The 24,850-nt window shown below is 39.7% G+C and overlaps 2 protein-coding genes across 11 annotated transcripts in view; one reads left to right on the top strand and one right to left on the bottom strand.

The window, feature by feature from the left end:
• Positions 1-3,207, top strand: part of LOC127580808 (SAM pointed domain-containing Ets transcription factor) — a 186,157-nt gene extending 182,950 nt beyond the window's left edge. For all 4 annotated transcript variants that reach the window (XM_052034711.1, XM_052034712.1, XM_052034714.1 and 1 more), the window contains one exon: positions 948-3,207. In XM_052034711.1, the coding sequence (XP_051890671.1) occupies positions 948-1,126 (179 nt within the window). In that variant the 3' untranslated portion in view covers positions 1,127-3,207. The remainder of the gene's footprint in view (positions 1-947) is intronic.
• Positions 3,208-9,736: 6,529 nt separating this feature from the next.
• The window catches only part of pacsin1b (protein kinase C and casein kinase substrate in neurons 1b), a 187,163-nt gene continuing 172,049 nt past the window's right edge, over positions 9,737-24,850 (bottom strand). For all 7 annotated transcript variants that reach the window (XM_052034640.1, XM_052034643.1, XM_052034638.1 and 4 more), the window contains 2 exons: positions 19,275-19,474; positions 9,737-15,939 (listed from right to left, as the gene is read on the bottom strand). In XM_052034640.1, the coding sequence (XP_051890600.1) occupies positions 15,830-15,939; positions 19,275-19,474 (310 nt within the window). In that variant the 3' untranslated portion in view covers positions 9,737-15,829. The remainder of the gene's footprint in view (positions 15,940-19,274; positions 19,475-24,850) is intronic.

Below are 24,850 nucleotides of genomic sequence, written 5' to 3' on the forward strand. Positions count from 1 at the left end.
GTTATGTTAGCCTTTATAAAGAGATGGTCTGATTACAAGAGTAAGGAAGTTATATTGCACTTAAGAGTTATTGAACCATGGATTCACACAGCAAGGAAATGGGTCCTTCAGCTCATTGAGGCTGCACCGATCATCAAGCACTAATCCACCTACACTAATCCCATTTTATTCTTCCTGCATTCCTATCAACTCCCCCCAGTTTCAAACTTTCACCAACACTGTAAGGGAAATTTACAGTGGCCAATTAAGCTGCACATCTTTGGGATGGGGGTAAAAACAAGAGCACCTGGAGGAAACCCACTCAGTCACAGGGAGAATGTGCAATGTCACCACATGCAGCATCAGAGTCAGGAGTGCACGGGGTTACTGGCGCCATGAGGCAGCAACTTTACTCGCTGCTCCGCTGTGGTTCTCCTCATTGTATAATGGCCTTGGGTTTTTGTGTATGGTTTTGGTTTCCTCATCTAAGAGGGGATGTATTTGTCATAAAGGGAGTGCACCAACGGTTCACTGAACTGGTTCCAGGGATGGTGCATTTGCTGCATGAGGAGAGATCGATAGACTACAACTGTATTCTCTGGAGTTTAGAAGAATGAGATGAAATCATAGTTCAATCATAGTTCAACCTCAACTAGTATTACTTATAATCAAATGAATTGGAATTGGTTTATTACTGTCACGTATACCGAGAAACAATGAAAAACTTAGTTTTGCAAGGCATTCATACAGATCATTTCAGATCATAAGTACATTGAGGCAGTAGAAGGGAAAAGCAATAACAGAATGCAGAATATAGCGTTACAGTCACAGAGAAAGTGCAGTGCAGGCAGACAATAAGGTGCAAGGGCCATGACGAGGTAGATTGTGAGGCCAAGAGTTCAACATTAACGTACAAGAGGTCCGTTCAATGACTAACAGGCAGGAATTTTCTTCTTATTCTCGACCAGGTATATTTAAGATTGAAGACTCTGCACAAGTTGCGAGATTATGGGGAATCCGGAAGAACCGACCTGCAATGAACTATGACAAGCTAAGCCGTTCCATCCGGCAATATTATAAAAAGGGCATCATCCGGAAGCCCGATGTCTCACAACGTTTGGTGTACCAGTTTGTGCATCCCGTATGAGGGAAGGAACGGACATTTCAGAGCACTGAGTGGTTTTCACATCCTACACTGGGTGACTTCAAGTGAATGCCTGAACATTGAAGGCCCGAAGCCTGCCTAATGTTTCAGGATGTGACTTACATACAAAACTTCCTGCCTGCTCTGCCTGTATTTGTATTTGCATCTAACAAACTTTTTTCAGGTTGGTTTTCACTTTGTTTCGGTAATAGAAACATTTTTCGGTAGTCACCAAGTTGGGCTCACTGTATGTGACACTCAATGGCCCATCAAAATCTGAAGTCACATGATCACAACCAAATCTTATTTTTCTTTAACTTACTTACATATCATACTAATGATTGGAAGACAGTAACCCAATTAACATTTCAGTAGTCCAAGTAGTGTTTCAGTAGTTTGGGGCAGCACCATGACTTTGAAGTTTGCTTATGGTTTTATTTCCACCTTTTCTAGTATAGCACAATTTTTAACATACATTCAGTTATGAAGACTTTGATCCATTTTATTGGTCCACCTTCAGACTGAGCACTTGGGATCCAGTAGATAGTATCTGACATGGGCATTGGAGACAGTCAAGGAAGCAAATGGATAGAGATCTATCCTCACAAGAGTCTTCAAAAGTGTACTGGCAACAAAAATATTTTATTAACACAGGCAAATTTCTATGATTCAGTGCAATGAAAATAGTTCATTATATTTATGTATATTATTTCCTTTCCCCCCCTCTCTCTCTATTGATGAGAGTGAGCAGCAATGAGTGTTGCAAATTTGTAGTGTTTGGAATTAAAACCAAAGTTTAAACCAACAAAATATTTTGTCTAGTACATTTGAAGCATTAATATTTTATCCAACTTCAGTCTGAGTGACAGAAGCCTGGGGATATCCAAAGTGTCTTCTAAATCTGAGGAGAAAATAGTAACTTTGCGAAGAGTTCTAAACTCTGACTGATACATACCTTTCCTGTCATCTAGCAGGACATAGAGCTATATCAGGTGTACAGCACACAGACAAACTGTTCATCTCAGTTGGTCTATATTGTTCCACACAAGCCCATTCCCAATTCACTTCATCTAAGTCTGTTCCATTTTACCCCATGTGCTTATCTTTACCTCCACTATCTCAGTTGCTCAAATTCACACCATTTTGCATAAGGAAATTTCTACTGAATTTGCTATTAGATCCTCCAATCATCAGAGGATATTATATCCATTATAACATCTACTTTTGGACTACCTCCACATGTGGAAACAGCTTTGAACTTTACTAGGTTTGGACCTGATCCCTGCAGAACACATTAATTCCTAAATTCTACTGTCGGTATGATGCTTGATGATAACTTGTATTTTTGCAAAATGGGTACAACATAAATCTGATCCAATGGTATTTGCAAGTGATGTTTGTTGTACCCTCCCAAATCTTCACTCAGCCACCCATCTCCATAGATTATTGTCAAGCCAGTGTAAGGGAGCTGATACAGTTAAAACATTAATGGTGAATGTTTCTACCGAATAACAATGGGGTCATCAGGACCCAGGGAAGTGGTACATTTAAGTACTTCCATTATTTACAGTTGGAGATTAAACCATTAGAGTAAACTGCGTCCACAACTGAATCACCAAACACTTGTTGAATTTTAGCCTGAAACTTAGTCATCAATTGAAATCTTTCAGCTGTTGGCTGAATGGTTCACTTTCCTCTTCACTTTAAAACAAGGACATAGACTACCTTTGGCTGTATCAGTCAATTAAGCAGAGTCTTACAAATTATTCTGAACAAGGTATACATTAATCTTGAAAATGTTTGATTTTAACCTGTGTTCTGGTTTTAATAATATGCCCTCTAGATGGGTCAAGTGTTAAACCTTGTTAACAAACCACCCTGAGTTAATGGCAGAAACTGATTAATAGAGAATTTGAAAGTGCCATACTGTCTATATTGTAAATTAAATTGTCATAACCATCTTAGAAAAACTTGTCACACTTCAACAGTATCTGTTCATTGGTCACGGCAATCAGGTTCTATCAAAGGGATCTAACAACTGAATCCTTGCCATGTTAAACAATCCAGAGACAACTTTTTTTACATGTGTGCTGAGAAGAGTTACTATTCACACTGCCTAAATACTGCAACAGTCTGGGTTAATTCTTGTTAAAGAGACACTCACTATTCTTCTTGCCCTTTTCTACATTTTATATATACATTAACACAGCTAACTACACACTGCCTTTATTTAGATGACTGTAATCAAATAAAATATTTGTGCTATTTTTGATAAATTCACCATGGTGACTTTAATTGTATTGCCCAATTGTATCAGGGAAATAAGATCATATTTCAGTGTTAAAAATTGATATGTTTATATAAATTGGCATGCAAACGTTGAAACGTTTGCACAATTAACCTCTCGTAAAAATGAAATGGAATTTTAGGAGCCTTAGAATTGCACCTTATCCCATTTACTACTGCCACCAGGTGCAAAGACTAAGTATAAAAAATCACCCAAGTCTTTTCATCTTATCAAGAATTGAAGAATAACTTCCCACTCCTTCAATCCAGTTGCAAATACTCTTTTCAGTTGCTGCCTTGGATGAAGATGTGCCATCTCTTTAAGGAGAATCTGGATCAAAATGCCAAAAGTTGTTTCAATTTTTGTTAAAGAACACATTGGCCACACTGCTTATAGTGAACCGTTCATATTTTTTGAAAAGTAAACCATTGACCTGAAACAATTTAACACTTTCAGTCCTTCTTTCAACTTGTTTCACAGAATGAGTGTGGACTGCTGTTGGCAAATTGCTGCCTCTGTTTACTGTACATTGTGTTTGTTTACATGTCACAGCTGGTCCATGACTCTGTTTGAACTAGATTGATGACTTAAGTGCCCAGTGGAATGGTTTGCAAATTCTCAAAAGGAAAATATTTCTGAAAGATGCCTAAAAAATCTTTACTGACAAGGGGACCTTTATTGGGATTATTCCGCATGGTTAGGGTCTCTGTGCACCAGGAAGGGTGATGATCACATTACTTACGTGGAATTATTTCCAGAATTGTTCTGGATCAGTAGTGGTCTAGTCTAGTGACACATGAGGGAGATTTGCTGGAATTGTTGCTGCAAACTAAAATTGGAGCTCAAATCATTAACAATTAACTAAAATGAATCATGGAATTAATTTCTTCCCTCTCCCCTCCCATGGACCTAAAGGGACAGTCAACAATATTCATGCCTACTGACTGCTGCAGTGCCTGGTAGTTGGCACTGTTAGCCAGCAGGAAGAAAAGGTTATTGCATTCACGTTCTGTGCATCTCATACATTATTGAAGGCACTTTAGTAGATTTATAAACCTATGAATTACTAAATAATGGATACTAATTTACTGGGAAATAAATAATTCTTCTTGTCTGAAGGATAGTAATGAAATATGTTACCAGGAGAGGCCATTGAGACTGACACTCTAAATGGCATGAAAGGGAACGTAGTTATATTTCTTAGAGAGTGAAGGGATTAATAAATTAACTTTCATGCCAGGACAGGACAATTATTTGTGGAAGCAAGTATAAAGATATTTTTCTGGAATTTCACTTGCTTCACCCATTCTCCTTTTGTGATGTTGCTGCAAACCCAGTAACATTAGAGGAAGTTGCAGAAATACCAAAGTTCAGGGAGGAGAGCAGAAGAATCTTGGCAAAGTTCATTTTATGTTCATTTAAAAAAAACAAAACATGCTTTTCTGCTCTCAGACCTTCCTCTTTCAGGCAGAGGAGGGAGATGGTGAGTATCACCAGGTTAGAATAACAATCCGGAGCTTTCTAAAAGAGTCACAGTAAAAGACTATCAGCTTTCATGAAGCACTCCCTCTCATGGCCAAACAACAGGCTACAGTCACTCTGCGTGCAGTTGCAGGCAACTGTTTGGAGCTGTTGAATATTTTCAACAGTACAAAACACAAAATCTGGTAAAAATTCCACATAAGAAAACTAAAGGTACAATGAGGTTAACTCGCTGCAGAATAGATATTGTGAATAGGCAACTAGAACCGGGGTCCAAGTCACTGAATGGGGAATGGTGTAAATTTTTAAATAAAGTGGGGTTTGATGAATTTTAGATTTTTAACACTTGCTTTCAACATGTCAGCTTCTTTTGTTTGATACTAGAATTGCTTAAGTGAAATTGCAAAACTGTGAGTACAATTATTAAAGCCACATGTTGAAATTTCTAAGTTTTTAATTTCAACATATTCTCATTTTGGGTACGGGAGTGTTCTTGATTAACAGCAAACTCAACTTCTTGGAATAAAGGTAAAGTACTCACATTGCATGACATTAGGTGCCATGTATATTCCAGGCACCTCTGTGAATCACTGCACCAGACGCACGGAGGATGCTGAAGGTAAATTGCGGACTTCATGGCAATATGTGGTAAATATTGGATTACATTTCAAACACATGCAGAACCTGATGTAATTTCATACATTGCCAAAAAGTAGCATTTGGATGAAAAAAAAGGATGGAGCTGAGGAGAAATTCCTGTGAGACTCAAATGAAAACTTACAAACATACAAAATGTTAGCAGGAAATGATCAGCCTGCCTAACCAGCCTCTCCCATACATGTATAAACATCGTGATTCCTAATTACCCAGAGCCTTAGGATCTCCTGAGAAAGGAGAAAACAAACAGATCTGACAGAAGGTCAGTCCCTTCCAGTCTTTTAGCTGCTCAAACCTTATGCAAGCATAATGGCTTGGAGTCAAATTACAGATACATACCCCACACAGAAGATGATTACCATCCTGTCAGAAAACTAAAGGTACAATGAGGTTAACTCTCTGCAGAACAGCTATCATTTGAAAGCAAGTGGCATTGGTGATCACTGCAGAGGCTGGCAATGTGTTCTGCAGAGGTACTATTTCGGGGCAAAGAAGTACAACCTACCCTTTCACAACTCATAAACCTGCCCATTGCCCTTCCTGATCCATCCAGCTGAAATAGCTTGGCCAAATAAATATTAGCTCTTTCTTTATTTTATAAACCTTGAATCAAAGTCTATGATTCGCTACAGTATTTTGTTGTCTTTTCCGAGGTCTCAGTGACATTCAATAGTGTAATTGGCCAAGGCTGCAGAGATTACTTACCTGTCTTTGTCTCCAAAGAAACATGCAGAGATCTTCAGCTGCAAGGAGACCTCAGTCTTTTTTAGTTACAGTATGTAAATTAAGTAAAGTTCAATGGTAAACTTAGGTGAGCTAGATCATTTTAGATAGTGGCTGAGGGTTCAATAACCTTAGGAAAGAACATATTGAAGGGAGACGAAGAAACAAATGAATCAAGTTAGAGCTTCTCTCTAACATACAGCCTTACAGCACAGTAAAGGCCCTTCAGCCCACAATGTTGTGCCAACATTTTATCCTGCTCTAAGATCTATCTAACCCTTCTCTCCCACATAGCCCTCCACTTTTCTATCATTCGTGTGCTTATCTAGGAGTTTCTTAAATATCCCTAATGCATCTGCCTCCACCACCTCTGCCGGCAGTGTGTTCCATGCACCCACCACTCTCTGTGTAAAAAAACTTACCTCTGACATCCCCCCTATACCTTCCTTTCAGTTACCTTAAAATTATGCCCCCTTGTGTTAGCCATTTTTGCCCTGGGAAAAAGTCTCTGACTGTCCACTTGATCTATGCCTCTTATCATCTTGTCCACCTCTATCAAGTCACCTCTCATCCTCCTTCTCTCCAAAGAGAAAAGCCCTAACTCACTCAACCTATCCTCATAAGACATGCTCTCCAATCCAGGCAGCATCCTGGTAAATCTCCTCTGTACCTTTTCTAAAGCCTCCACATACTTCCTATAATAAGGCGACCAGAACTGAACGCAATACTCCAAGTGTGGTCTAACCAGAGTTTTATAGAACTGCAACATTACCTCATGGCTCTTGAACTCAATATGAAGGCCAACACACCATACGCCTTCTTAACAACCCTATCAACCTGCGCAGCAACCTTGAGGGATCTATGGACGTGGACCCCAAGATCCCTCTGTTCCTCCACACTGCTAAGAGTCCTGCCATTAATCAATTGGTAATGGGGGAGGGCGAGGGCGAGGGCGAGGGGGAGGGGGAGGGGGAGAGGGAGAGGGAGAGGGAGAGATCAAGCATGAAGAAAATAAGACCATTAAATTGCCACCATTTGGATACAAAGCCAAATGAATTGAATGAAATCTAGGACAGAGATGCACAAATTATATTCCTCAGGCCTAACTTGGTTTGCAGTGACTCCTGGGCTGGCTGAGGGCTCCAGTGTGCAACAGCTGAGACATTGTGTGCATTTGAATAGGCCCTTCTTCAACATCCCCCTAGTAATGCAAAGGTTATGGAGGAAGTGTATTGAAGCATGGATTGTGTGCAGCGTTGGAAGGGGATCTCTCCTCTGATTTAACAACACCATACGGGGAAGTGAACAAAGGCAGTCAGAGGAGATTGCTGAGGGCATCAGCTAAGAATGGTGGATGGGTTCATCATTAATGACGGAAAGTTAACAGGGGCACCTGCTTGGAGAAGATTGACACCTTGGGCATTCCAGCAGCAGATAAGGTAGGGTGGAACCATTTAGCTAATACCAAAGCAGATCTCAACACTCCAGTTAAGATCTCTGACAATATGTTTGCAGGCCTCATGGGCAGCGTGGTGTCAAAAGAGTATTAAAGGCTTCTGATGTCACTACACTTGCCTAGTGACCACCATACCATGCTTCACAAGTGCCAGAAATGATGCAGCCTGAAATTGATCCTCCAAGCCTTGGCCTCAGACATTGAGTCAAACTTATCGATGGGAAAATTCATTCCATCATTGATGGACTCCATCTGTAGTTCAAGGGTAGAGCTTGGACATGCTGCAAAATCCCAGCATTTCCCAATGGAAATCAACCTTTGCCAGCCACACCTGCCTTAACATCAGAATCCCTTTTCAAATGAAGATTAGTTCAAAGGAAGTTTAGTTCAGTTATTCACTTATTTTTATAAATAATTCAACATATAAGGTGTTTTATTGCTTTAAATAAAATTACATGTAAAATTTGTGATTTTAAAATTTAACACAACTTTTATAGTCCAAGTATACATGAACATCTTTGACCACCTTTGAGCCCCAGCCCAAGCCTTCCTCCTGTCAAAGGTTGTCAGGCAGTTCCAGGGTCACAGCCTCAACATTTCCACTACAGCATTATTATGCCTCACCAAATCAGGATTGGGAGCTCAGAACAATTGGATCCACGTGTCTACACATCCACTGAGAAGAGCATGGAGGAATAGGTAGTGATAGGGACAGGGAGCATGCTTCAGCCTATGCTCTTTCACTCTGTGACCCTCTGAATCGGACAGAACTTCTATGATGTCCAACTTCAACTCTTTTGCTGCTTTCAAACCTGATGCAGTTATTCCCGTCTTTCTCATTTTCCTGGCCCTTTGTTTCCTTATCTATTTAATCATCCATTGTTTCTTCAGTGAATTAATGCTTCTAATGATCATGCCACAGGACGTAACGCAGCGTTCCACTTACTGGCCCTCTGTTCACATGTGATGTATTACAGTGACAGAGCAATGCAGAAGTGTTAGTGGGAGCTGGCATAGGATGACATACCATTCCAGAGAGGAAGTGATACTCCCTTGGTTTTACATGTCCTCCTGCACAAGGTTGGAGACAGATTTCTCCATGTTCCCAGCCATTCTGTACATTTGGTTTGACAGGTTGAACAATCATAGAGAGATGCAGCACAGAAACTGGCCCCTCAGCCTCCAAGTTCACGCCAACCATCAATTTGACACTAACCCTACTCTAACCTAATTTATATTCCTCACATTCCCATCAACCCCCAACGCCCCAGATTCTACTGTTCACCTAAGCACTAGCAGTAAATTATCCTAGCAACCCATACCATTTTGGGATGTGGGAGGAAACTAGAGTACTCCGAGGAAATCCCCACGGTCACAGGGAAAACATGCAAACTCCATATACACAGTACCTGAGGGCAGGATTGAACCAGAATCTCTGGAACTGTGAGCCAGCAGCTCTACTAACTGTGCCATGGTACTACTCTATTTTCCTCATCCATTTTTCTGGGTGTATTAGCATAGTACAGTCTTAGTGAAATGCCTTTATCTTATACACAGGGCCATTGCCAAACAATAAATTTGTCTGATTTTGAACATCAGAGGTCTGCATTTTCAAACTGTGAGGGGGACATTTTCCAGAGCTCCTCTCGAAACTTGAAGCCATTTGTCTTCAAGATATTGATGGGACTGTTGTGCATTCTTAAATGCTGTGCGTGTGTGTGCACACACATGTGCAGTACTATGGGTTCAGGCAGCAGTTACATGGTAGAGGCCTGAATGACCTTCTCATTACAAAATTTCTGATTCTAAAAAGAGCACAAACTGAAAGTTTTGTCCACGGTTCATTTCTTAAGATTTAGACTTCAGTCACAATGCACCAAGTTATGTCTCAGCTGCTAATCACACCTAGTGTTTAAGATGAAGTAGAAATAAAGGACCAAAACTCCCAGACTTAAGATTTAAAGCTACTAGTGAGTGCAGACGATAAAGGAAGAGTTGTAGACACCAATAAAATATTCTCTTTATTGAGTTTTGTTTTAATCAGAAGTCCTCAGGTGATATCAATAAGGGTGACTACTTTCTTAGCCATGTGGAGCATACAACACAAGGAATTTATCCAACCAAAGCCACAATAACATGGATTCAGCTTGTTGCACTTTCCTGGAATATTGTGGAGTCAGCTACATGATCTCATTCAACATGACATTTCAAATCTTCAATATTCTGGAATCTGCCAGAGGATGCATTCAGCGATTTACCAAAAATCAGTAAAGACCTAATGCTCATGTGTTATAGCTACTATTTGTTTAGGGGAAGGGACTAGAAGGAAGTTAAAGTTTCAGAAATTCAGACTTCAAAAACAATTGATTACTTGTCCGGCAATAGTCCATGGCTCCACCTCTATTTGGTTAAGATTTTTAAAAAATTCATAAACAGCTCATTGAAGAAACTTTCCCTTAATTGAACCAGGACCTAGATTAACTACACAATGCCCTACACATGTTGCAGTGCACTTTGCTTAGAGCCCTGGAAGACATGCAAGCATTTCACACCATTGCAGCTACAAGTGTTGACTGTAGTCAGACCTCACTAGTGTAAGGTAACATACAAAGATGTGACTTATATACCAGTTATTTGTAGGAAATCTGGCTTTCCTGGTCAAAGAATATACCACTCATTATAGGGAATCAGCAGCAACTCCTGCAGTGAGAAATGGTGCATCTAGCAGTCTGAATATAAATAGAAGCCTCTTTAATATTGAATAAATTTCTTAAGCAACTTGTTCCCTTTTTCCTGCATTAATAAATGCTCATTTGCTACAGCTGCATTTTGAATTAAATTCAGGTTCCCAGTTCATCATAAAATACCAAATTAATAAACCCCCTGCCCTTAAAGATTTATAAATCGCTTCTTAATTCAGCTTAGTCCTTGAATGTTCTTCCCACTGATCTGACAAGCTCTCTGCTCCACCATTGTGATGTAATACGCATGGCACCGAGGCAGAGCTCAGCTGACACACCAGAATTCTATGCAAGAAAGGGTAAGAGTTTCCATACCACATACGAATATGGCTCAAACAGACTCGTATACAGTTCACATTAACAGCAGGTATTGGTCAAACAGGCACTACATCAGTAGTATCAGAGCTAAATTAGCATGTAAACATTGGTTTTAAAGGAAAGGAGCTTTCAATTCACAATAGTGATCATACAGAGGAAATTCAGCTCAAACATATCCACACAGTACAATCACAAGGTACTTGTTAAATTAGAGTCATATACACTGATTATACAATAGCATCATATGCAACTTTTGTACATGTATTTGGAATTGAATTTGCAGAATGGTATATCAATATTTCTAATATAGCACTGCCACATGTCACTACAATGACACACAAATGGCTTTGTATTAAGCACTGACACTGCCTTTTCAGTTTAATGAACAACAACTTGTATTACGCACAGATTGTGCTTTTAGCAGAATGGTCGGTAGGAATTACAGGAACGCACCCCAAGTTACTGATGGGGCTGCCACCAGACTGCCATTGACAACTTACAAATAAAATAAGTATGGACATTTGGATTTAAATTCAACTCCTATTCTTACTCTCTACACCTGCATATCATTCATAAGTAGAAAGTCATTTAAGACTGAATCAAATTAATCTTTGCCAAGCAAATCCCAGACCTCGACCTAACTTTCTGCTTGAAATCAATCTGCCTTGATTCTGAACTTGGCAAATAGTGGCAACCCACTTATCAGCTGGCTAGTACCCATTGGGTTAGGGAGGTTCCTCTGCATAATTCCGACCACTCTTCCTAATATACACATACTCAAATTCTAAGTATGATGTATCTTTTGATGAGGAATTGCAAATGCATTACATTCCGCAAGTTGAGCTGCACTTTATACTTCTGCAAGGAATGCTATCCTTTTTCAAAATTATATATTCTTTATAGATATTTGGTTACAAAATACTCTACTAAATATATATTTTTTTCCCAGCTGCATCTTTGTATTAACTAGAGTGAAGTATAGAGTTATATGTTTCAATAGTGCATAACCTCCTCTAGTCAACTCCCAGCTCCAGGAGTTTAAAAACCTATTAAAAAGCTGAAACCTATTTAACTTGTGTTTATACACCTGAGACTACCACCAATAGATTTTAATCCCATTCAGGAAGCGAGTAAGAACACCACCAGAGCCAGTTGTACTATGTAGCACAAACTTGCTGGAAGGTGCTGTAGTGAACTTTTGCAAGACATCTGAGATCACCTTCAGGAGGCAGTTTCACATCACTTCAGCTTCACACTTGCTGCCAAGAATTTTTTTTTGTTTAATATCACAAATAGTCCAAATGTCACTTGCCTGTTTCACTAATAAGACTTGACCACCTAAATCAGGAACTTTGCCATGGAGAACTAAAAGTTAGCAGTCAGCTGCATCCACCCAATAGCTAGCTTTCTAGTTTCTGGGATCAGAGTGGCACTGGTGGACAACTGCCAGAAATAAGATCTGGAACTGCACCAATACATTTATGAACAAAATTTTTTAATAGAAAAATCCAAAAATCTTTTAACTGCTGAACAATGAGGCAAAAATATGTTGCATTTCACTGTCCTGTTTCTCACGTTTCCTTTAAATATCTGTTGAAAGCTTAAAGCAGGAAAGAGTTGAGCCACCAGACCCCTTTTGCATTATAATCACAGCCTACTTGTTCCTCACTTCAAAGTTGCTTAATTTGGATTAACATTCTTTTTTTTGAAGCACTAGATTCTCACTTTACTACATTTTAAGTTTTTGAAATGTTGGATAGTTCAATTTATTTGACTTGACAAATGACTGCTGATAGTGAGTAGATAGTTACTGCACAGTAATGATTTCATGCCACACCCCATTTGTATGATTAATTTTTCTGTCATATTCAGTCCCCATGCAACTCTTATTTATAAAGCACTTCAATAATTGTGGTATTTTCAAACATGGCAGAGGTCTTGATGGATTCATACAGGTAACAATTTGCATCACAATCTAATTACAAGGACATTGAGGCAAATACCAGGTCAAACAAATACATGGTGCATGTAGTGATCGGAACAACAAAGTGAATGCTGTCAAACAACTTGTTTTCTACCTAGGTGTGAATCTGCAATACAGAGCAAAATATTCCTGGTTCCTCATATTGAATACTGGTGAATAACTTGGAAAAAAAATGCGCAGATGGATTTCACATGGAAGTGCACATTTAAATGTCAGGGTACATCAAGTAAGTGAACAAGCTGGAGAAAGGATGAGTGAATATACAAGTAAGACGATACATTTTTCCTATGGATATGAACACGTAGACACATACATATATAATGGCAAAGCATTTTGGCACCAATCTAGCTTTTGGCTGAGGAACCAGGAATGAGTGACTAGTCTGGTATCAAACAAAATAAAAGTGTGGAGGGAGATAGAATGAGGAAAGGTATTCACAAACTTGGCTATAAATGCGAAGTGTGGATGTTTCATGGAACTGCTTTGGGAATTGAACCAATAATTTTTAAAATAGACAGTACTCAATTCCCAAATTTCCTTTCCTTTTCCTCCCCATCCCCACATCTTCCTCCAGCCTAAGTGTACTTTCAGCAGTGGGAGGCAATATTAACAAGGGCAAGAATTTGCTTACAACTCAGATTGTAATGTGAATGTTTGAACATATTAAAGTAAGGATCCCTCTACAAAATATTATGATATAATGACGAATGACAATTGGTCTATAGCTGCTCATTATCACTGAAGCTCTCATAAGATGTACCACGCACAAAGACCTGTAGTTACATATTTGCTTCTCACCTCCGATATTTAGATCAAAGTACTATGCAAACATTAAAAAAAAATCATATGATACACAAGTTAAACTACAAACTAAATGTCAAATGTTTTCCCTTTTTGACCCTCTTTAATAGAATGTTTAAGAGTTGGAAGTTTTATAAATTTGAGATTCTTTTGAGACTTGGCTTCATTATGCAAGTAACTTTCAGAATAGAAAGACTTCAGTTAGATTTTTTTTTACAAAACCATTTGAAGTTGGTAGGTTTGTAACTCCAGCGATTGTAGAGTGCCGTATACTTTTGGATGTTTGCTTGCAATACAATGACTTAAGACTTTCCTGACACCCTCTCCACTCTATAATCTTGACCTGTATGAATGCCCACATGCAAAAAAGGGGAGCACATGCCAATCATTCCAGTTCCCTTGCAAATCTAGCAAAACAAAACGATTCTTGATGGCTTAGTGTTTCTATTTCCTCTTTTGTACTGATTATTTTGAGACAACTGGGTCCAAATAGAAAAAGTGACTTATTCTTTGGAAAAGTGGTGTTCAATATTTTGATAAGCAGGTAACAAGAAAATATCTGGACAGAGTTTGCAGATGAAGGGGCAGAAAAAGGAAGGGAAGAGTTCTCAAATGTTACTGTTTGCTTTAAAATTACAATTAAATCTCTATTCCAACACTAATAAAGGTAAAGACTTCATTCCGTCTCAAGGTCAAAAAGCTTGTTTTCTTTTTTTAAAATCACCCTGGAAGTAAAATCTAAACTTTCAAACAGTGTGTGTAGAAAAATGGAAATGATTGCTATTCCAGAGGTATGGTCATTTTGCTGCCATGTATAGATAGGCAGTTGAGCCCTCTGGTGGCAGAAGCCAGCAAGTTTAGCAGAGTAAAATCTGTGTAGACTTCAGATCTTGAACATTGTAACTGCAAAGATCCTGGACCAGGCAGATTATTTTCAAATCCTTTCTTTTGAGTGCCATGCAACTTGCACTTCGTTTCACTGAACTGAATATTAAAGCATCAATGTACGTGACTGTTGTATGGTCGATTATGCTCTTCATTTGTTAGACTTAATATGCTTAATATTTTCTAGAAAATGTCTACATTACAGTGCATGCCTGTAAAATGGTACCCAATTAACAGCAATACTTATTAATGCTCTACACTTCCTAACACAATACTGGCTACCTCATAAAAGTGGCACAATTATTTCAAAGAGGAACTTTTGGATTAATATTTGATTAACTGCAGTATTAACACACTGACATTAAAGTAATGGCAAAGGAAACACAACCAACAACATTGCATTACATCAATCATTTGCCCAGTTATCAGCATAGATTTAATTTATATCTGTGTACTTAATTCTTCAGACATCGTCCCAAGCCAAGTCCACAACTCATACATAATTGGAGTATTCACTTAAATAATCAGAATTCAATTCACCTCAAGTATTCAACTGCTACAATTCACTGCAATAAACAATTGTGCTAATAACTGGGCCCTTGAACCATCTTCAAACAATGGTTTCAGTGACAAACATTTCAAATCAGTATTACTCTCACTGATCAAAGCTGCAGAATTCTTGGTTGATGACTGGATATTTAGTAAGCATAGATCAACACATTCATCCCCTTAAATAGATAAATGAGAATTACTGGAAACCTTTGTTCATAATATGGACATTCCCATGAATGGTCTTCCACTGGAACTGCAGTAGTCAAAAAAAAGCCTACAAGGAACAAAGTAAAGCATCAAAGCACCAAGTATCCAACATAATTCAGCATCTTTTTGAATGCAATATGCAAGAATGCGAAGGAAATTTAAAGGTTCCCCACTCCTTGTAGTGAAAAATGTGTGCGTGTTTCTGTAATCTAGTGATGTACAGTCAGTTATGGGACTGATACTGGTCTAACCCTACTTTGAATTAAATCAACAGAACTACAAGTGTAACAATTTGTTAGAGCAAAGAATCTGGATTAATAATGAGAATTTCTGGCAAGAACAAAGTGTGTGCCACTTCATGAATGGAAAAGAGCTCACCTTGAAGTTAAATAGGTTTCTTGTTAAATAGGTATTTTACACTGCACATTAAAGGGATACAGTCTTTTGAGCTGACAGATGGAGGCATGATTTACACAAATGACAATAGGGCACTAATCTACTAACAAAAGTTACAAAGTGAAATGATTTGTCAAATCACCTCAGAACAAGAACAGCATTATCTAGAACATGTATATACAGTAGCAACAAGTAGCTCATTAAATACAAGGTATAATCAGATAACTTCTACATAATTAGCTGGATACAAGCCCAGCTGCCCATTCTCCAGACGTCCTTTGCACCAGCCCTGTTCATCCTCATCTTCAATCTTGGTTAAGAAATCACCTGCATGTGCAGAGGACAAAAAAGTCAGACATGAAATGCAGTTTCTTCTTTTAAGTGTTTCTTTGCAGCCCTAACCCTCTTAAAACTACAAACCCCTACACTGTTCAATATTTCTATACCTGTGGCAACTCAAATCTTTCACACTGCATGGGATGCAAGGATACCAAAGTTCTTTTCTCTTCCTTAAATTAATTTTTATGTTTATATAATTCTTCAGAGTTCCTCTATGGGCAACAATCATCACAGCACCAAAACAACTCTTAGAGTGACTAAAGCCACCTTGTGGGACTCTGACAATAATAAACACCCCCTCATCCTTCATAACCAGCTTTTGACTTTGGACTCTCTATACACTATCATCCAGTCAGGTGGGGTTCCATCGATTCCATTCTTATTGATCCAGTCATAGCCAAATAATTCCCTGAAATGACTTTTCATAAGTTCCTAGAGTCAGATAGTCATAGAGCATAGAAACAAGCCCTTCAAACCAGCGTCTTTTTACTGAGTGTCAGACATCCACTTACACCAATCCCATTTTTTGTTCTCTTCACATTCCGATCAACTCCTCCCAGTTTCTACCATCCATGGAGACACTTTGTAATTGTCAGGTGACCTAGTCTGTGTCTTTTGGATCCTGTCCCATGTGTTTGGGATGTGGGTGGAGACTGAAAGAACCCAGAGGAAATCCATGTGGTCACAGAGAAAACATGCAAACTCCACACTAGAGTACCTGGGTCAGCAAATCTATTGGCTCTTTCCCAGGGTGCCCGGTTCTCATCTATGCACCGTTTCATAACAACATTAATCCAAAATGAACCATCAGTTTCATGTGTATGTAGACAGCACTCAGCTCTACTCACCATTACCACTTTCAAGCTCTTCATGGTCTGTAAGCCATCAGACTGCTTGTTCAAAATTCAGTACGGACCAGCAGAAATCACACACACTAAATAATGGAAAGGTTGAAGCCATTGTCTACAAGTTCTAATATAAATGCAGTGCCCTAGCCATTGCCCCCTTCACTCTCCCTGGAACGTATCCAAGACTTTGCCAGGCTTATTGTAATGTTAGTGTTGCACTTGACCTAGAGGTGAGCTTCCAATAATATATTCATGCCGTCACAAAGACTAATTGGAACCTCATCTTAACGTGGCCCTACTCCACCCGTGCCTTAGTTCATCTGTTGCTGAAATCCCCCCCATTTTTGTCATCCCTGGACTTAATTATTCCAATGTATCCTGATTCTCTGTATGCTCAAGATTTAAACTCTGCTTCCCATATTCTAAGTATCATTCATCCATTGCCCTTGTGCCACGTGACCTACATTGACACCAAATTAACCAAGGTACCTCAAGTTCTAACCTTGTTTACCTCCACACAAAAATTACTTCACCTCTGACTGCTGCAAATGTCCAAGGCACTGGAATATGATTCCTGAACACTTCCATCTCCTGTTTTACCTTGTTTGCAGGCAAATGTTGAGCCTTGCTCTCTTTATCTGCCAATCAATGCGACAGCCTGTGCCTTCAGAATGTGGGAAGGAAGTGAACCACCCATAGAAAATCCATGTGGTCACAGGGGAAGCATGCAGACTCCACATGGAAGGCAATAGAGAACCTGGGTCACTGGAACCATGGGGCAGCAAATCTATTGGCTGTGTCAGTGTGTCCATTTCTCATCAATCTGGAAAGCTCTTTGATAACACTCCATGAACAAGAACAAGGTAGCGAAAGCTTGTCCATCAACTCTAAACAACCATAGTGACATTACTAAAGAAAAGACAAGTGCAGCCATGTCTTCTTTTGGCCAATCACCTCCACTGTCAAGTTTTATCAAGTCACACCCACCACCGCCCAGGTGCTGGATGAGCATCATCCAGATACTATGCTCATCTTAAAACTCTTCAAGGCAATACATGTCAGACAAACCTAATGGAACTGGATATGGTTAATTGAATCAGAATCAGGTTTATTATCACTGACTTATGTCATGAAATTTGTTGTTTTGTGGCAGCAGTACAGTGCAAGATGCTATCGAGTCAAGTAATCAAGACAAAATGGTAAATGTATATATATATATATATATATATATACATACATATATACACACACACATATACACACACTGTATATCCTATCAAATAATAACCTGTTAATACACATTTTTGAATCATTATTCCTTTACACTATTAATTACAGATAACCACTCATCTGAAGTTGCTAAACTATTTACACAAAAATCACCAATACTCCGAGCCATTAACAGAGGTGAAAGAAAGGAAATAGATAGTTTCGGTCACTCAAAAATGAGCAACCACACATGAAAAAAACAATTGAAATACTCCCTGAAAGTGGAGTCACAGGTAGACTGGGTAGTGAAGTGGTTTTTGGCACACTGCCCTTCATCAGTCAGTATAAAAAGTTGGGAAGTCATGGTGTGATTGTACAGGATGCTGGTGAGGCTGCGCTTGGAGTAATTTGTTCAGTTTTGGTAGCCCTGCTATAGGAAAGATGTTATTAAACTGGAAGGAGTGCAAAGAAGAGTTACAAGGATGTTGCCAGGATTTGAGGGGCTGAGTTATAGGGGGAGGTTGGACAGGCCAGGACTTTATTCCTGAGAGCGTAGGAGACCGAGAGGTGATCTTATAGAGATGTACAAAATCATGAGGGGCATAGACAGGGTGAATGCAGTCTTTTTCCCAGGGTTGGGGAATCAAGAACTAGAGGGCATAGGTTTAAGGTGAGAGGGAAAATATTTAAGAGGAACTTGAGGCAATTATGTTTTTAAAAAAAAAAGGTGGTATGCATGAGGAATGATTTGCCAGAGGAAGTGGTTGAGGCAGGTACAATAACAATTTTTAAAAAGACAGTTGGACAGGTACATAGATTGGAAAGGTTTAAAAGGTTATGGGCCAAATGGGACCAGCTTGGATGGGGCATCTTGGTTGGCATGGACCAGTAGGGCTGAAAGGCCTGTTTGTGCTGTATAACTATGAACCCTATGAATTAAAGATGCCTGTAATAGTTAATTAATTCTTTCCCGTTAACTTAGGTCTTAGTCATCTTTGCTACACTGCAATCAGCTCACAATTTTATTAACTTGCAAATAAGGTAAAAGATTTAGTTTGTCCAATTGATGGCCAATACAGTTAACTACCATTATAGCAAACAATGGCTCATAAAGCAAGTTGATACGTGGTCCACAGACCCCAAGTCTCACTGGGACATGGAACAAATGATACAAGTTACATCTTATGAAGAAACACAGTTCTGTTAAACAAGTGGGGAAAACTCCATTGCTACGTTGAGGAAGGATCTTTCTCCAGACTCCCTCACCTGCTTTAAAGCTCAGTTCATCCTGTTCTTGTCCTTCGTAATCATACAGCGCGCGCACCCGCACACCCTGCGCATGGGCAGGAGAAGACTCTTCATCGAAAGGATTTGTTCCTCCATTGGCATCATTTGTGCTGGGGTTATTGGTTTCATCGTCAGACCATTCAGCAGAGTATGCCTGATTCTTCTCGTAGCTGCTCACGCTGCAAGGGAAAAGTGTGGAGAGAGAGTGTGTGTGTGTGTGTGTGTGGGGGGGGGGGGGGGGGGGAGGTAGAGAAAAAACAAGTAAAATGTCACCAGAGTGGCAGCATCCATACCTGCGGAAAGACATCACTGAGGAAAGGTCTGGAGAAAAACTGAATAGTGGAAACTTGAATAAAGTATAATCTTAAATGTCTTTCTCTTTCCCTCAGGTGTTGACTGGGATGCTGCATTTTCCATCATTTTCTTCTGAACTTTTGTACCGTCACGTTATCTACAGAGGACAAGGCACGCAGTGAAAATGTGCCTGGCCAAAATGTAGAGGTGAGCATATAACTTGGTGAGAACATAGTAATGCTCAGTTGGTTACATTGGGCAGGCTTCGCCCGAAGCCAGACACATGAAATAGACAGTCCATTCTGAGCTCCATCAGGGGAAGAGACTAACAGAGGAAAAGATTGAAGCATGTGCTCGAAGCCGCCTTGAGGAAATGCAGCATCACCACTGACACACAGAATTCCTGGCTCACAGCGATTAAAGACAACAGCTGAAACAACTAAGTGACTGCTCCAGTTCAGTCAAAATGGAGGAGTATTTAGGATGGTATTGAGAATGTAGACTCAATGCACCAGAAGCACACAGAAGCCCTATCTGAGCAGCAGCAGGAGTGCACCACCTCTACCCCCCTGCCTGTCCCATCGAGAACCTCCTGCCCTATTTGTATAGGAGACTGTGGTTCCCACATTGGCCTTATTAGTTAACAAAGCCAGAGTGGAAGCAAATCATCCTCGATTCGGAGGGACTGTTTAAGGGACACAAGAGCAGGTAATTAACTCCCATTGAGATTGGACCTCCTTTAATGAGAACATGGCTCACCTGTGACTTAACTCCATATACCCATTTTCCCCTTTCCACCACTAAGAATATCATTCCATTTTAAGTTATTTCCTTTCATTGGCTTATTTTAGTCAAATAAATGCATCTTTCCATCATGCCTGTGCATCTTCTGTTTGCAGATATGAATCACTTTGTCTGTACCCGTTTTGCTTCACCCCATTCATTTCATCCATTAATCTTGCTGTAATTTTGCCTAGCTCATGAAGATAAAAACCTTGAATATTATCTGATCCTTTACAGTTCATGTTTAAATATACATTTTGCATAATGCAAATGCTAGTTGAACTGCAATTTTGCACTATGAAGGCAACAGACATTCAGTGAGGTGCCATGCCCATTTTTACCCACTGAGTTGAATTCAGTTCCATTGCGTCTGTGTTCCTCTGTTGACATCTCAGCAATGGGTGAAATATGCCCAAGTTGTTGCTGCCTTTCCTCCCTCTTTCAACTGCAGTCAGATTACATCTTACACATGACCAGATATGGCACTTGAGTGAAATACCATCTCCATGTATGTGTATTTGCAGAAAAAACCCCAGGAGGAAGTAGAGTCTATTGCTGCTTTTGTGGGTATGGCTACAAGCCACTTGCATACAGATTAAAGGACTGGTCTGAATTTTGGGATCTCCACAGGTGATTTAAGAGTTACTCCCTTCTTCTACCCCACTTTAAATTGAATCTTTGACAGTTTCCAGATTGTTTAGTCCCTGTGGAGGATTTGGTGGGTGGTCTGGAAAGATTCTCGACAGCCAGGAGTTGCTGAGGATCCACTATCTGTGCCCAAAGTCAAAGTCGAGTTTATTGTCATGTGCACAAGTGGATGTATGCACAGGTGCAATGAAAAACTTGAAGAAATGAATGGTTGAAGGGAAGTAGCTGTTCTTGAACCTTGTGGTGTGGGACTTCAGGCTCCTGTACCTCCTGCCTGCTGGTAGCTGTGAGAAGATGACATGGCCCAGATGGTGGGGATCTTTGATGATGGATGTTGCCTTCTTGAGGCAGCACCTCCTGTGGATACTGCCAATGGTGGGGAGGAATATGCTTGTGATGTATTGGGCAGAGTCCACTACTCCAGGTCCTGGGCCCATGTCAGTCAGTAAGTAAGTAGACCCCAGTATCACTCACCTTATCCATTGACTGCCAGAGCAGAGGGATCAGGGCAGCCTTGGAGGTGCTGACACCCAGGAGGTCTGGTACTTGAAGGGGTGATTGTTTGATGGCTTGAATGGGATGGGTGAGAAGTTCGGGGGCAGGGGGTGGAGAGGCAGGAGGCAAGGAGGGGTACCTGGACTGTTGACGACAGTATAATGAGTGCCACGGGGGGGGGGGGGGCGGGGGGGAGGAGGAGGGGGTGGTGGTTGAAGAGGGCTGGTTGAGCACAAGTGGGGAGGTTGAGTTGAGCATGTCTGCACTAATCAGCTTATCCATCACATGCCACTGGTAAGTTTATGCTTTAGACAACACTGCTCAATGCACTGCCTACTCAGTAATATATTTTTCCATCCCAACAGTTAAACATCTAACAAACATGACATGCATCTGAAGTCGTCCTAACAGTTATATCCTGACACTGCATCTGTCCACTATCCCTATTCTGTCTCTCGCTGCTCAGCTAAACTTGCCTAATATCAGAACCTTCATCTTCGGCTTATTGTATATTTGACTGACCATATGGAAGTCCATACAAAAAGGAACAGAAAAAACAAACAGCTGGAAGAACTCAGCAAATCAAACAGCACCTATGGAGAAAAAGGTGTAGTTGACGTCTCAGGCTGAGACCCTGCATTAGGACTGTAGCCACAGATGCTGCCTGACCCACTGAGTTCCTCCAGCAATTAGTTTTTTTGCTCCAGATTCCAGCATCTGCAGTTTTTCTCCATATAAAAGACCTTGATAGACATGTCCACAACTTCAGTCAAGTCACTTTTTTTTAAAAAAGTCAGCTCTTCAGAAAACAAAAAATCAGATTTGCCAAACATAACCCACCCTTCACTTATTCATTGGTATTCTGCTGTCAACTAAAAAAAAAGATAGTTCTATCATTCCATTCTTAACTACAGTCCATGGAAATTTTCTGACAACAGATGTACAGCTAACTGGTATAGTTCCTAGTTTTCCTCTACATTTATTAAATATTAAAGTCCCACAACCTGAAGGAATAGTTCCCAAGTCTACATAAAGAGGAACTTTATTACAATGCAGATGCTCGAATATTATCTACTTTACATCTTGCTGGGTTGGAAATAGTCTGATCCTGGGATTTACTTCTCGTTAGTGCCACTACTTCCTTTATTGCTGTTACTTAGATCTGGCAAGCCCTTATCATTTCCCATTCCTTGTGCTGGCTGGTATGGGACCTATTTTAATGCCATTCTCAGGATGCTTGCCACACCTTTCCACTTCCTCCATTGAAAAATTGATGCAATGCAATCATCTACCATTTCCTGATTTTCATTTAGGTTCACGTTTATCAATAAACAATGGACACATTATTCCTGATCCTCTGTTCCCAATATAGATTTTAAGATACTTTAGAATTGTCTTCTAGCCTTAGAATTACAGTTGTGTGGTTTCCTAATTCAATGTGGCTGTGTAACTTTTCCAGTGCCAGAGAAGACAAAACTAAGGATGCTTGAGAAAAAGTTTTTCCTTGAAAACTGCCTACTCCTCTCCATCTCCCACCTCAATCCATTCTAGAAACTATGCAAGACTCTACTTCCACTTTGAAGTGGATTCTTGGAAAGAAGAATGTGTAATTTTCTTTAAAATAAAACTGCATTCCACATTATTTCCACATAAGCAACTCTGGCCTTGAGCCCAAAAGCTTGGCTTCCTCCACTTTTACTGCTGAATATGAATGCTAAAAACAAAGAGTTATACATCAACGTGCTCAAAGGAGGCACCATTCCAACACTTAGAAGTAACAGCACAGGTGGAACTAGATCAGAACATTTGGGGCAGATTTTGTTTGTCATTCATGTTATAATGGAGCAAATAATCTCATTTCCATTGTAGTCTCTGGTTTTGGACAGTGAATAACCTCAAAGCTTTGACAGCACTTTCTAATCTCACGACCTCTAGCATTTTGGAAGATAACAGCAGTAGGAACAATATCATCAAAACTCTCTCAATCACACATCAGCCCATAATGTGTGATTGAGAGAATTTAAGGTTGATATTTGACTCTGTGTCAGTGAAAGAAGCAAACTTTGTGATGGCCAAATCCCATATTTAAAAAAAGGAATATACCGTTGCAACTGCAGTGATACTGAATTAGATTGCATCAAGTAACATGCTGATGACAGCTTCCACTCTGAACTGCAGCTGAGAGTCATAAAAATATCTTCACTGGATATATTTTAATTGAAGTGAAAACATCATACTTCCTTCGGAAAAGAAACCAAAGAAAACCTCAAATACTAAACAGAGAACATGGGAAGTGCATGGCAACTTGAAGAAATTGTATCAATATTAATGTTGTTGATTCACCTGCTGTACACTTCATAACATGTTTTATTTTATCAACGCAAGGGGCCAGTGTTTAGTTCTATAGAATTGCACCCCTTGTCAGTGCCCAAGATACTTTGTTGCTTTCTAGCAGCTGAAAGTAACTAAAATTACACCTTAGATGAGGGTTACTCATTTAAAGCAGAAAATGTAGCAAATCAGTCAATATCTGTGGAGAGAAACATTCAGGTGTAATACAAGACCTTTCTTATCAAGGTGCTGATTGATCAGATGGTGTCTCTCCACTTAGTTCTGACATCAGATTTCCACCATTTGCAGTTTTTCTCCCCAACCTTTTTAATTCAAGTCTTCAAATAATGAAATAAAATAGCAAAGAAATTCATGAAAGTTAGATTTATTAGCACATTATGGACATCCAGAACAGGCAAAGTTAGAAATGAGTGAAGCACCAGCATTTGCTTTGAAGACAGTGTATTGATCTAAATAATGAAGTTTAGCTAAATGGTTTTTCATTAAAAGGGAAGGAAGGTACAGTTGAAAGTGCTCTTTCATGCTACAGCAACAATCCAATGCAAAACAAAATCAACTTCAAGTTTTATGGAGAATCTTGAACAATAGAATCCTACAAAGGCTGCTTAACCTATTCTGTGTGTTGTCTGGAATAGTGCCAATTTTAGTACTAATGAGTTGGCTCCCTTAAGATGTCTGGCACACTTTCCATTGCTTCTATTGAAGCACATGATATAATTTTGATAAGGATTCTAGAACCACTCCATTAGTAAATGTGGAACCAGACTTTGGACCAACCAAAGCACGGATCTGATCCAATACTGCTGCACCTTAGAAAACCAGGGATTGACTGTAATTGAAGGCATTGTTTTTGTAGGTGGACTAAACCATGCCCATGAGGATATATCCACTAGAGTCATTCTCGAATGCACATTGACATTTGGTGTGGCAGGGAAGAAGAACTTATGCTTTTTTTAAATATTTAAAAAATGGACAGTTTAAGG

Source organism: Pristis pectinata, chromosome 20, assembly GCF_009764475.1.
Source record: "Pristis pectinata isolate sPriPec2 chromosome 20, sPriPec2.1.pri, whole genome shotgun sequence".
NCBI classification, from domain to species: domain Eukaryota; kingdom Metazoa; phylum Chordata; class Chondrichthyes; order Rhinopristiformes; family Pristidae; genus Pristis; species Pristis pectinata.